This window comes from Ammospiza nelsoni, chromosome 9 (assembly GCF_027579445.1).
Source record: "Ammospiza nelsoni isolate bAmmNel1 chromosome 9, bAmmNel1.pri, whole genome shotgun sequence".
In the NCBI taxonomy this organism is placed as follows: Eukaryota; Metazoa; Chordata; class Aves; order Passeriformes; family Passerellidae; genus Ammospiza; species Ammospiza nelsoni.
This window is the reverse complement of record NC_080641.1, coordinates 12974544-12987457: the sequence shown is the minus strand read 5'-3', so window position 1 is coordinate 12987457 and position 12914 is coordinate 12974544. Positions and strand designations below refer to the sequence as shown.

Below are 12914 nucleotides of genomic sequence, written 5' to 3'. Positions count from 1 at the left end.
GCCGGCCCGGGCTGTGAGAGCCGCGGCGGGACGGGCGGCGAGCGGCGGAGGATGAGCCTGCTGTGCGCGCAGTATCTCCGGTGAGTCTCTCCGGGGCGCGGCGGGCGGACCGGGAGCGGCGGGGAGCGGGCGGACCCGGAGCCCTCGGGCCTCGCAGCGGCTCTGCGGGGCGCTGGGCCGTGTCCGGGCCGGTGTGCGGGACCCGCCGCCGCGCTCCGGAGCTCCCCGGCGGCCGGGCTCGGCTGCCGCATGGCCCAGGGCTCCCCAGCAAGGTCACGCCGGTGCTTTGGGAGGGTGGGAGAGTCCGGCGGCTTCCCGGGCGGAATTCCCCATCGCTTCCCCCGGGGTGGCCCCGTAACCCAGCGCTGCGGAGCCACCGCCAGGTCTGACCCCGGCTGTGGAGCGGGAGCGGCGCTCGCAGCCCCGGGAGGTGCTCTGGGAGAACGGGAGTCGCCGGAGCCGTGGCTCAGCCCTCGCCATCAGCTGCGAGTCCCCAGTCACGGCTGGCACAGCCGGTCCGTGTCGGGCACGGGCAGCCCAGGCTTGGGAGCGGAGTCAGGCTGCCAGGGCTGTGCCTTGAAACAGAACCGGTCCCCGGTGCCTCAAGTCGAGAGCACGAGAGATAGCTCACGGTGATACGAGCAGAACTTTGATAGGCTTTGGGGTGAACTTAGCGTTTGGGTGAACCTATACCCAAATGCTCGTTCTCTAGTGGTTCTCTAGTGGTTTTGGAGAGCAGCGTCGTGTGCTACAAATGGCTTTTCAGGAGCTGTAAAGTACTCAGTGTCCAGGCTGATCGTGTTGTGTCACCCCTGATGGTTCCAGAACACCTCATGGAAACGGAGTAGGTATGCCAAAAGGGCATGCACGTTCCTTCTGAGGAGTTCAGGGCTCGGGAAGGATTTAGAAGGAGTGAATTCAGTGAGGATTTTACATTTCAAAAGCACTTTCTATACAAAGTTCTGGAGCACTTCAGCAGTCTCTCCTTGCTGGTTCTCCAAATTCCTTCCTCCTCATCTTGTCTTTTACCTCTGCTGCCTTCTGTTATCCCAGATCCTACCTCAAGTTGATATCTTCAAAAACGAAAAGAATGTAATCTTTTTTATCTAATAGTGAGTTTATGACCTTTTGCTCTTCCAGGTGAGTACACCTATGTTGTCATGAAACTTCTTCATTCTTTCTTTCCTCTTACATCATGACAAAGCTTTAAAATGCTTTGTTATTAGCAATCTTCTATCAGTAAAAGACTTTTTTTATTGTAGGACAGGTGTTAATAATATTGTAACATCTGGCTCCCTGTTCCTTCTTGTGAGTGCATGTGTCCTTTGGGCTGTGGGAAGCTGTACATGTTACACATGTCCCTGCTCCTGTCACCTTCCTGCACCACCAGGCTCTTCCTTAGCATTTTGCTGTGCCAAGCTGGAAATCCTTCCTGCAAGCTGTGGGCAGGAATCACCAGTTTCTCCTCTCTTTGTTCCTCCCACACTTCAGCTCATCCTGGGTTGTTCCTGCTTTTTCCTGGCTGCTTTGTTTATATTGTGCCAAAGCAACAGGACTGGAGCGTGTGCACATAACTAATGTGTTGCAGTCAGTGTCTCTGTCACCAAGAACCTTTATAAAGGCCTCTCTTCCTAAAACAACAGGGCAGTCCCTCTTCTAAACTTGTCATCACCTTCCTTCTGCCTCTGAAGACCATTTGGGTTTGTTCTCTCTGCAGAAGGTGTGCTTGGGGAAGGTTTCCTTGAAAAGCTGTGAAATGCTTTTTGCATCCACAGAACGTTCATTTAAATTGTTTGATTTGCATAGGGCAGAAATGCAGCTGCAGATTGCTGCAGCCCAAGCTCATAAAGGGAACTGGGAATTAAGCCTCAGACTCTCAGAGCCAGTTCTGTTAGTCCTCTGTCTTAAGGAGGAGGGCATGCTCCTTTTTACTGTGGCAGGACAGGCTCAATCCAACTGTAATGAGAAAGGAATAGACCAAAGAGTAACAATGTGAGAGGGCAGCTTAGCAAAATGTTATGCCAAATGAAGGCATGAGGCAAGCAGTCTCTGCTGTCTTCATTGTCTTAACACTAAGGAGGCACAGAAAAGTTTCTGCAAGAAATCATTTTTCAGTGTATTTGGATTTTAGACAGATTTCTAAGGTGAGCATGTAGTGATTAAATACCTAGTGAAATAATGACTCTGCAAGAATCAAGCTGTTGAAAAGATGAGTGGGGAAGAATGGACTTTTAGCTGGACTACCTTAACTCTTCCACTTCTGGGTTCTTGCTTTCTGTATGTGTGTGAATCAGCTATTTTAAAATGCTATCCTTGAAGGACTGTGCCCCTTCAGTCAACCTGGGAGAACTGAGGAACACATGAGCCCCCTACAGAAGTCTTCCAGGAAGAGCAAATAAGGTCAGGTTTCATGTACTGAGTCTTTGAAAAGTTGTAGGGAAGTCCGTTTTAAGTCATCTTCCTATGTTGCGATAGATTTTTGGGATTTTTGCTTTCCCAGTTTTATCCTTTTCAAAGTCATCTGTCAAGAGTATTGCAGTATATTCTCTCCCATCTAGTTTCCTACATACTTCACTGGAGTAATTGTTTGAGTCACTTCTCAAAGATTTGCATTGTATCTGATAAGGTGAGTAGACCTTTCAGAGGATTCTTTTAGGAGACAAGAACCTAAAAGATACTTTAGGAAACAGGGACGCTGTTCAAGTCTCCCTGTTGAGGTGAATCTGTTCATTGCCACTGCCTGAAAATTTGTATCCATGCTATTTGTGCTGCTTGGGGAATCTGCAAGTACTCCCCAGAAATCTAATTAATCTTACAGGGCACTTGTCTTAAACTAGACATTTCATGTATCCTGCTAGATATAAAAGAAGTCACTTTTAAGCAAAATATCACCGATAGGAATTCTGACACAATAGCACAAACTTCTGAGCACATCCATTTTATAAGCCAGTGTTGAGCTTTAGTCCGTGTTTATTCACTTTAGAGAAATGATCTTCAATGCCAATTTTATGTTAATGTTCAAAAAGGAGTTAACTGGGATTCAGAAGTTTAGCAGTTTGACAAATGATTGTCTCAACTGCATTTCAAAAAGATGTGAGCTCAGTTACCAGTTAAATGTGGCATTGCTCTGGTAAACTGTGCACAAGCACAAATGTAGAATAAAAAGTGCTTGAATTACAGGGCTTGAGCACTGCTTAGAAATTCCAGTGCTGATGAACCAGTAGGTAGTTTCCTGTAGCCTTATGATGAGGCTATAACCAAATTCATTAAAGGTTTGACTGCTTTAATAATTCAAATTGTGGGTCTCTTTTTTGAAGACTCATCAGTAGCTCCATTAACTTGTGCATCTGCTGTGTCTCTTCATGGTTACTCCTTTGCTGTCTGCCAGCCTGTGACACACCTCTTTGCAGAGTTTCTTCTCTGTTAAAGAAGGAGGCTGGAGCAGAGGTAATTGCAGTCTGTGTGTCAGCATGTTCTGGTACTGATTCCTGGTCAGGATGATGTAGAGGTGATGCTTGTCTGTGCTGGAAAGGCACCAACCAGAATACTGCTTGAGTGAGTCTCAGCAGGCCTAAGTCAGTAATTTAATTATCTTGGGAGTATATGAAGGAAAAAGTTAGTAAATGTAACCAACCTCTTAACAGAGAACTCTGTGTCCCTGCAATGGACTTTTGGAGCTGGCAGGCGGGGGGAGAGGCCTCAGGAGGCTCCTGTTCCAGCCTCCTGCTCGCAGCAGGGACAGCTCTGGGCTCAGACCAAGTGCCCAGGGCTTGAAAACCTCCAGGGATGGAGACATTTAAGCCTTTTGGGGCAGCTTGAATATCCTTGTGGTGGAAAAGATTTTCTGTACATCCAGTCCGAACCTCTCCTGTATTGTCTTATGCCCATTGTCTCCTGTGCTCCCACGTGGAGAGCCTGGATCTATCCTCGCAGTGCCCTCCCTGGAGGCATGTGGCAGCTGTGGGTGCCCTGGAGCCTTCCCTGCCTCACACTGTCCTAGCCTGGCTCCACAGCCTCTGCTCCAGCCCTGACTGCTCTGGAGACCCTGCTCCAGTTGTTCCACAGCTTTCTTGGTTTGTGTTGGTATCTGAACATGACCAAATCAGTGTTGGAAAGTATTCCCTCCAGGTTTTTGTTTTCTGAAATGATTTATGCTACTTTCATACAGTGTTTACTCTTGAATTTTAAGCAGGGGAGACATAGTGGGGTCTGCTTTGGCCTTCCAGGAGGGCCCTCATAGCTTGATGTTTTCTTTGGGGAACATCAAGTCTCCCTTCTAGTTTTTTCTTTTTTTCTCTGTATAAGATGTCTCCACCATTTGATAACTAGAATTTCTGCCAATATTTAATAGGAGCAACACTTCTTATTCTTCTTTGAGGGTGAGAATAATGATTTAAAAAGGCAAAGATTGATGATGGCTGCTGTTTACTTAGGATCAACAAGCTTTTTGTGGTGACCTATGAAGTGAAAAGAATCACAATCAAAAAAGTGTCAAGCAGTTCCCCACTGAGCTTTCTGCTGAAGGAAATTCATCTTGCTGAGAGCCCCAAGACTCACACCATACTCCTCAGGTGTCTGGGCAGCAATTACTTGTTCCCTTTTTCCTATCATGGGCATCCAAATTATTGAGCATTCTCCTGTCACCCAGGGACAACTTGTGCTAAAGCCACTGTCACACCTGTGATAATTTTTTGTTTTTTAAACCTAGATTCCTGAGGAAACAAGTTGAAATGTCCTGAAGTTGGTTGCTGCCATGATAAGTTTGTGAAAGTTAGCTGGTTAGGTGATCATGTGTGGGTGATCTAAAGCAATGTGCCTGGTGAGAGAGAAGCAGGCAGAGCCCAGCTGGGGTAAAGCAGCACTTGCAGAACTTGCCCTGAGCTGTGCTGGTTTCTGTGCTGGGCTTTGGCCATGCTCCTCCATAGGGAGGTAGCAGCAGGGGTGGCAGTGCCTGGGCAGGTTTGCAGGTGCTGGGTGTATTTTCCTGCTGGAGGGGCTGGCAGGAAGGTGAACATGTGCCAGGGAGAAGAGGGTGCAGTAACCAGAGAACGTGACTTGCTGAGCACTTGGCAAAAGCTTAGCCATACAAGGGTGGGTTTTAAACTTGAACAGCTCTTGATGGAAGTTTCTCACCCTCAGCCCTGATTTGAGGGCATAAGTTTATGAGTTTATGGCCAAGTCTAAAGAAGCTGAACTGGGGAATCACACTAGGTTAAAACTGCTTTAGTTTTGTTTTTTACCCATGGGGCTTGGTCCAAGTTGGTTTCCTGATCCCATTCATTGTGTTACTACAGATGTACTGACAAAAGTTGTGTGCAACAGGATTGAGGCACTATTGGTTAAGAGTGGGGTGGGACTGCTGCTTGGAGTGATAGTGCTCATTATCAATAAAGTGCTCACTGACCCACAGCCCCAGTAAATAGTGTCGTGTTTCCTGGAATATGGCTGTAGCTATATATAGAATATCATCCTTATAGAATTTACCTGGTCTCACTGTCCACAAAGCATACCCCTCTTTCCAGTCTGGGCTGAGAGTCTCCCCTTGCTGCAGAGCACAGTGTGTGCTCTTACTACACTCTGTGATCTGCTGTGAGGTTACTTGCACCACAGTGTTCCAGTGACCTAGAAGTGCAGGTTAGTGTAAGTAAAGTTACAGCTGTATTCATGTATTTATTTTTTTATTTATTTTTGATGGCAGGGATGATTCCTGTAGCAATTAGTTCTTGTTCTAACCTGCATATTCCTATGTAGTTTGATCTTTATTGGAAAAGAGAAAGTTCTGTTGTAGCAGTAAAACCAGGTGATGCTTGTCTGAAGTGTTAATGAGGGAGGGCACCAAAGCATTTTGAGAAGGCTGCCCCCATCCCTGAGTATGGGGATTGGAGGGGTTTTTTTTCCTCAGTTTCTTCATTTCAATGCATGGTAAGAGAGTACATTTTCTTGGTGAATTAGCTAAATTAAATAAATAAAATAATTAAATAAAATTGTTTTATTTAAGTATTCAGTGTAAAGTATACTGTGATATTCTGGCTACTTGTAAAGTCTGTTCTATCCTAAGAAGTTGTAACAAGTAACCATAGCTTGGTCAGTGAGATTATTTTGGCCTCTAAATAAACTGATATGGGCACTGAATTGTATCACAAACTTTTAATTTAAGCAACGTAAATCTGTTTAAGTCAATGTATCTGGAAGTTGAAGCTTCCCTGCTTTTTTTAGTTTGCCACATTGGCTGCTGTGGGCATTTCCTGTTGGAGAAAGAAAGGTTGGGTTGATGGGAGAAGTCAGTGATTTGATGGATAAATACCTTGGCATGTTCCCTGCCCTGCTCAGCCAGCAAAAATGAGTATAGAAGGGAAATAATTGCAGTTCAAGTGCATGGTGGCTGGGGAGGGAAAAGTGGATAATTTGCTGTAGGATCTGATTATGTTGGATGAGGAGCTGCTGGGGATTGTAGAGGTTTATGGGTTCTTCATCTTCACGACAGTAGCAGAGATTCACTCATAGCAGCAGGCTGGTAGAAGAGCAGTTAAAGAATGAAGCTATAATTTGTAAGGAATATATGTGGGAGGACACTAGTTGTTGCTTTCATTACTTTGAACTTGAGGATTGTCCTCATCTTACTGGAAAAACTGCACAGCTGCTGTCAGCCAGGAGGGGAATAAACCCACAGATTTTTTCCTTAAAATCATTAGCAGAGATGCATACTTTGATTCTGTACTTTTTAATGTGTTATGAGGGAGGTAATAAATTTCAGTGGTGTTTGGGAAAACACGTGTTTTCCTGTGCTCAGGGAGGGATATGGTAACTTATTTCTCCATCTTACTGCTGTGGACAGAATAGAGGAATAACAGATTGTTTGTTGTGAGGTGATGTGAGGACTCTGGGCCATCGTTTCTCATGATCCCAGGGTGGAGGGCTGGTGGCTTTGTCTGTGTGTGCCTGCTGAGCACTGGAGTGCACTGGGCAGGGCATTGCTGGAGGCATTACAGCTGTACTGGAGCCATCACCAGCTGCCACTTGTGCAGCCCTGCTCCAAGTCCTGCCTTTGGGCCACATTTCTACACTTGTCTGCCCACTGCCTCTCTTCCCATTTGAATTCAAGATGAACTTTTCATTGTAAACTTGGGGACTACCCAGATGACCAAATGAGGGGGAAATGGCTTAAACAATGTTGTGAAGCTGGATATTTAAATCCCTCGGAGTTAAATCAGCAGGTGCTTGTTCAGATCAGTGTAATCCTGTGAGTTGAGGTGGCATAAACTTTTTGGAGTGGCATTAGGTGTGCTTTCCCTCCTTTCTGTATTCCAGTCGGACTTCTCTGGGATTATTCACACTTCTACACTCAAGGGGTTATCATAAGGAGCCAGAAGGCTGAGGAGTTTTTGAATCTTTTGGGATTGTTACAGAGCTGTGGGTGACAGACTGAATTTCACTGATGGGACTCAAATCAGAGATACCCTTGAGGTATCTAGGAGTCCTGCTAGAATTCATGTTCTCTTCCATCTTCAGAGAAAACAAAGATAATATTTCTGAAAGTACTTACTATATCCTGAATACATCAGCAGTCTATTTCTCATTTTTTTATTTCATGTTTTTGATGCTGAAAGTGTCCTGTAGTGCTCAGCCTCATTGAACAGTTTTCTGCTTTGTCTGATGGTGGTATGGGTAAAGCTGATTTTTATTTTATTTCTCCCTATCCTCTCCTCTGACGCATTGTCTGTTTTGAGTCTGCAGGCCCTGCTTGTTGTACAGCTGAATTATCTGAGAGCTACTCTCTAGCTGTTAGAAAATGAGAAATGCATTTTGAATGTGGAACCTTTAAGACTGATTCTTTGGGGAACATTTCCTGAACTACTTAAAGGAAACTGCTTTTTTCTTTGGAAAACAGAAAAGCGGGCCTTTTGGGCATTAAGTATCTTTATTTCAGACTTTGGTGTTTCATGATGTCTTGATTTAATGATGCCTTGAGAGTTGTTCCTATTTGGTCAGGCTATGGCAAAGGGCAGTTTGTTTGGAGCCTGCCTGTTTTGGGCCTTCTGGACCCCCCCATAGTCTGTGCTGCGTTATTTACCACATCTTAACTTCCCTGCACATGAAGAATAAATGCATTTTTGATAAATCTGTTGGGAAAACCATTTTTTCTCTTTGTTTTATGATAGTCCTGTAAATTGTGCTGCTGTCTGTTGCAGTGAAATTCTCCTGGGATTTGATTTGCCATGTCCTGTGTTGGTCTGGCCATGATGTGGAGAAAGCATGTGGATATTGCTGTGTGTCCAACAGCTGTGACTGTGATAATCTTTTTTAACCCAAACAAACTTTGACAGCTTTGGTTCCTTCTGCAGGCAGTACTGCTTTTGGCAGGGCCTTTGGGCATTCCTCCTCTTAGTTCAAGGTACACTTGAACTGTTATGAGGGATCTTCAGGGCAGATTTTCAAAACTACCCTAATAATAACTGAAAATGGAAATGCTAATCCTCTGTGCCTATGGAGAAGGAAGAATGGGACAAGACTTCTTGCTGTTGAAGTTGTTGGTCTTGAAGTAGTGTAAATTCTTGTTGATGACATTGCCATAACCAAACTTGTGAGCAGAGAGACTTGATCCAGCCAGATATTCTCAGGAAAAAGCCAATCTGTTGGTGAGAATTGTGTTCAAAGGATTTAAACCACACTTACAAGTATTAAAGAAAGACCCAGACCCACCAAAAGTGTATAAAAACATGAAAACTAAAGCAGCTCTTAGAGCTCAAACATACTGCTCCAGTTACTAGAAAAATAAAGGAAATATAATTTCAATTTTTTTTTAAAAAGTGAGATGTCTATATTGGTTAATGATTGTAAGTTCAGTTATTAAAATACGCAGAGTGGACTTGCAGTAAAAATCTAGAGTGTTTCAGTTTGTCTTAATACCATTGATAGGTGAAATGTTGAACATATATGTGAAATCTTTAACTAGAAGTGATAAAAGCCTTAATTTGCATTGTTGACATGCATCTGAATTATTACAGCAGGCCTTAATTTATGAGCATGTCACACAGATTATGCCAGGGCATGAACGTCTGGCAGGTATTCCACCCAGCTTGAACATACCATGACTGTTTAATTTAGAGATTAATTTTCTTTTGAGGTAAATGGCAGGAGATATGGGGCTTGGGGCAAAGACATCTGTAGGGGATTGGGGCTTGCTCTGACTTCAGCTGGAGTACTTGTTTTCTGGGTTTGATATCAAGGACTAAAATAATCTTTAAGGCTTAAAATTTCCCAGAATAATATTTCCAGTATGTTTCTGATGAAGATGTCAAGTGCTTGCTGATGCTGCTTGTGCAACTACAGACTGTTTTGGTCCCTTCCATCATAGGTGGCCAGTCAGAAGTCAGCACTAAAAAAAGTGCTGTGTCTGCCTGTAACATTATGTTATGTGCTAAGAATTTGGGGATACTCATTCAAGATCAGTTAAAATTCTGTACTCTTTGATTAAAGATGGTTACAAAAGTGTATCTTCTGTCCTGCATAACTGGTTGTGTTAATTCCTGAAATAATTGAGAATTGCTATGCTGGAGCATTAGGTGATGTGGGTCAAGAGTGTTTTGTCTTCAGGAAGGACAGATCCAACAGACATGAAGATCTTTGGGACTTCAAGGACTCAGGTGCTGGAAATTTTTTGTGTATAATGGGAAATGCTCTTGAACATTTGGATTTCAGATTTGGTATTAAAGTAGCATGATTCACCTCACTTCCCTGCTTTATTGTCAAATGCTGAAGCACAGTGCTAAAATTATTCTATTTTCAAGCTTGTTTTGGACATGCTGGTACACTACACAAAACAAATGACTATGAAATCCCTCTATAGTTGATTGCAAAGTGGAATGCAGGGGCTGCATTGGCTTGTGCAGCCTGAGTAGCACACAAATACTGAGTTAATAACTGGTAACTATGTGGTCACATGTTGAATCTTTTGATGGCATTGTCTCTTCTTGTTTAATATGCCTCAAAGATTCAGGGAATGTTTTCTGTGAGTGAGGGACAGTCACTACCCTTCCCCATGTTGCAGAAGTAGCAGTGGGTTGAGCAAGGCTGGTGATTTTTGCTGTGGGATTTGGTGGCAGGAAGGAGCTGGAGTGGGTGAAGCCAAGGCACTGAGCAGTTCCTGAAGGCAGGGCATTATGCCATGTGGGAATGATTTGGCAGTGTCCAGGGTGCTGCTTTGGGCTATGGAGGGGACTTGGTAGGACTTTAAAAACAAGCAACTAAATGATTGTCAGAAATAACATCAGGGTGATGGAATGGGCTCTATAACCTTTGGAGGGCCTTTCTAGGTTTATGATTTGATCTTCAGGTGGGATGTGTTAATCCATTGCTATGGAGCCTTTTCCTCAGCCTTTGCAGGATATGAGGTTTGCAGATAATGAGGTTTGGTCTGACTGCTGAAAGGGAGACTGCAGTCTGGAAAACTGCATTCGCATTATTCTTTTCTACAGTTTATGTTTAGTAAAGGTCTGCTAAACCCCCACGTTTTTCCATATATGATTCATAAAGCAGATACTGATTTCTAGTCAGCTGAACATCATGTGAACTTTTCTGACATAAAACTAGAAAGGACTCTGTCTTTAGGTCTTGATATTTAAATTTGAAATAATTTTTCATTTTTTAATAAAAATATTTAGGCCTCGCAAGTGGATTTAACCTTGGGAGTTATAAATTTACTCAGATGCTTGCTCCTAACCAATCCATCAGTTTTCAAAACAGGAAAGGAGGTTACTGGTTAACTGGGAGCACCTGGCAGCACTCAGTGGGGCAATGGTGGCAGCAGATCCTGTTCAGAGGCAGTTTGGGCCTGCTGGAGCAGAGCTGCACAGCTCAGCTGGACTTGGGCCATGGAGCTGCATCTCCTCAAACAGGCTGGATTTCCTCCAGACCTGTTGGTGTTTGATGGGCTCCCAAAGCTTCAAGGTGCACCTTTCCTGGAGGGGACAATTCTTGTAGTAGTGTATCCATCTGCTTCCCTCCTTCTGTGCCAATAACATTTGCTAGATCTGAGCTGGTTGGATTGGTCATAGGTTTCCCCTTCAGCTGAATACAGAACAGAGTAACTTCCCACATTCCAGGAGTACTGTGTGTTTTGGTGATGGGCTTGGGTATTGTAGGCAGCAGCCCTTCTGCATGAACCACTCCTGACCTGAGGAGAACCAACAGTAGAAGACTGCAGGTGAGTTTTGTGTTGCTAAGCCAGAAATTATTTGAATATTCTCTGCTTGGAAAGTAAATTTATCTCAGAACAGCATTGCCTATGTGTTTGTGATAGAGAATGGGGAGCAGCTAATGAGACTCCTGTAAATGATTGGCAATGATGTACTGAGTACCCATTTAATTATCATAAATGGAGGGTATAATATTCTCCCTGACTGGTGTTCAGCCTTCTGCTGTTACTGTGCTTTCAGAGTATGGTTTGCATGTAATTTCAAGATGGAAAATTGAAAATAATTTCTAAGATGCAGCTTGCAATTAGGATCATATCCAGATGTAATCAAGGTGTGTTTTTGTCAAGGCTTGTGTGTACCATGTGGTGTCCTTTCAAACCTCTTAATAATGAAAAGCTTTTTAAACTTTTGGGTATGTCATCTTTGTGCATAGATGTGTGTTTTGTGTGATGTTGATGTGATTGGGAGTTTATAAAATGAATGGGATTGGCAAAAACCAGTTTACAGTTACTGAATGACCACAATATTTAAATATCAATAATTTTGCTTTAAGGCTTATATTTTGGAAGGCCTTGACTATCTGGGCATAGATCTTAGTTTAAGGACTTGGAGAGCACCTGTTGAAAACACTGAACTCCACTGTACCTGTCATAGCTAACCTGCTACAAACACAGTGTGAGGGATTACTTGGGCTTTATTTCTGCCACCTCTGATGGTACCATCTATGGATTTGCTTTTTATCCATCTGCTGCTTAGCAATGAGGACAGTATCTCAAATTCCCAGTAACTGGCTCCTCTTAAATGATCCTTTCCTCTGTTTTGGAGTCATTCCAGCCTTACTGAGCATAAAGGTCAGCATTTGCCTCTGTGCAAGGGGCAGTTTGAGGAAGGGGTTCTGTAGGGAACACCAGAAATGAGCAAGAGATCTGAGTTTTATATTCCAAGCTGTTAGTGGAGGTTGGAGGCAGCAGGAAACTTGTGGAGCTGAAAGTCAGAATTTAGAGATGCTGCGCTTGTCCTCTTGATGCAAAGTGGAGTGGCCTTTCTAGAGGGAAATGTGTGGTGTGTGTCACTGCTCTGCAGCTCTGTGGGCAGGTGAGAGGGCACATTTTGTCTGCATGGCAAGTGGGGCACTGAACTGACTGCAATTCCTTCCTTTGAATTGGATTCTCTACACTTGTCTGGGGGATCCTGTGCAGTGTCCAGGAGGGCTGGTAGCTCCTGCCTCACCTGTTTGGGCTTATGCAGGGCTGACTTGAGGAGCAGAACTTTGTGAAACTGATTTGATGATACCCATCTGAAGCTGATCTCAGTGCTCAGATATCTGCATTTTCTGTAATTCTGGAAATGGTTTTCATTGCAAAAGCTGTTAAAAGAAGTAATGTTCACTTGTTCTAACATCTGTTGTCTGCAGTTTCCAGCCCCTTAACGCAAGTGGTTTTACCAAGTCAGGAACTGTAATATAGCAAATTACTGCTGGTGTTACTATACATTTATCAGCACTGAGACCTGGTAGTGTATGCTCTCACCAGGGTTTGAAAGAGAAAAAAGGGTGTGAGAAATGACTCCTCACTTCTTAAAACTTTCAAAAGTTTATTGAACCACAATAAGGGACTGAATAAGGAAAAAGGGACAGTGCTGGGTGCTTAGTGCAGCCAGAGGCACACAGCCCACACCCATAGCAATGCTTATTTATGCTATTGACAAGCACATGGCCCA

General features: G+C 43.9%; 1 protein-coding gene across 4 annotated transcripts in view; it reads left to right on the top strand.

Moving 5' to 3' along the window:
• The window catches only part of SMG7 (SMG7 nonsense mediated mRNA decay factor), a 51323-nt gene continuing 38409 nt past the window's right edge, over positions 1–12914 (top strand). For all 4 annotated transcript variants that reach the window (XM_059477976.1, XM_059477977.1, XM_059477978.1 and 1 more), the window contains exon 1: positions 1–80. In XM_059477976.1, coding sequence (XP_059333959.1) covers positions 52–80 — 29 coding nt within the window. In that variant the 5' untranslated portion in view covers positions 1–51. The remainder of the gene's footprint in view (positions 81–12914) is intronic.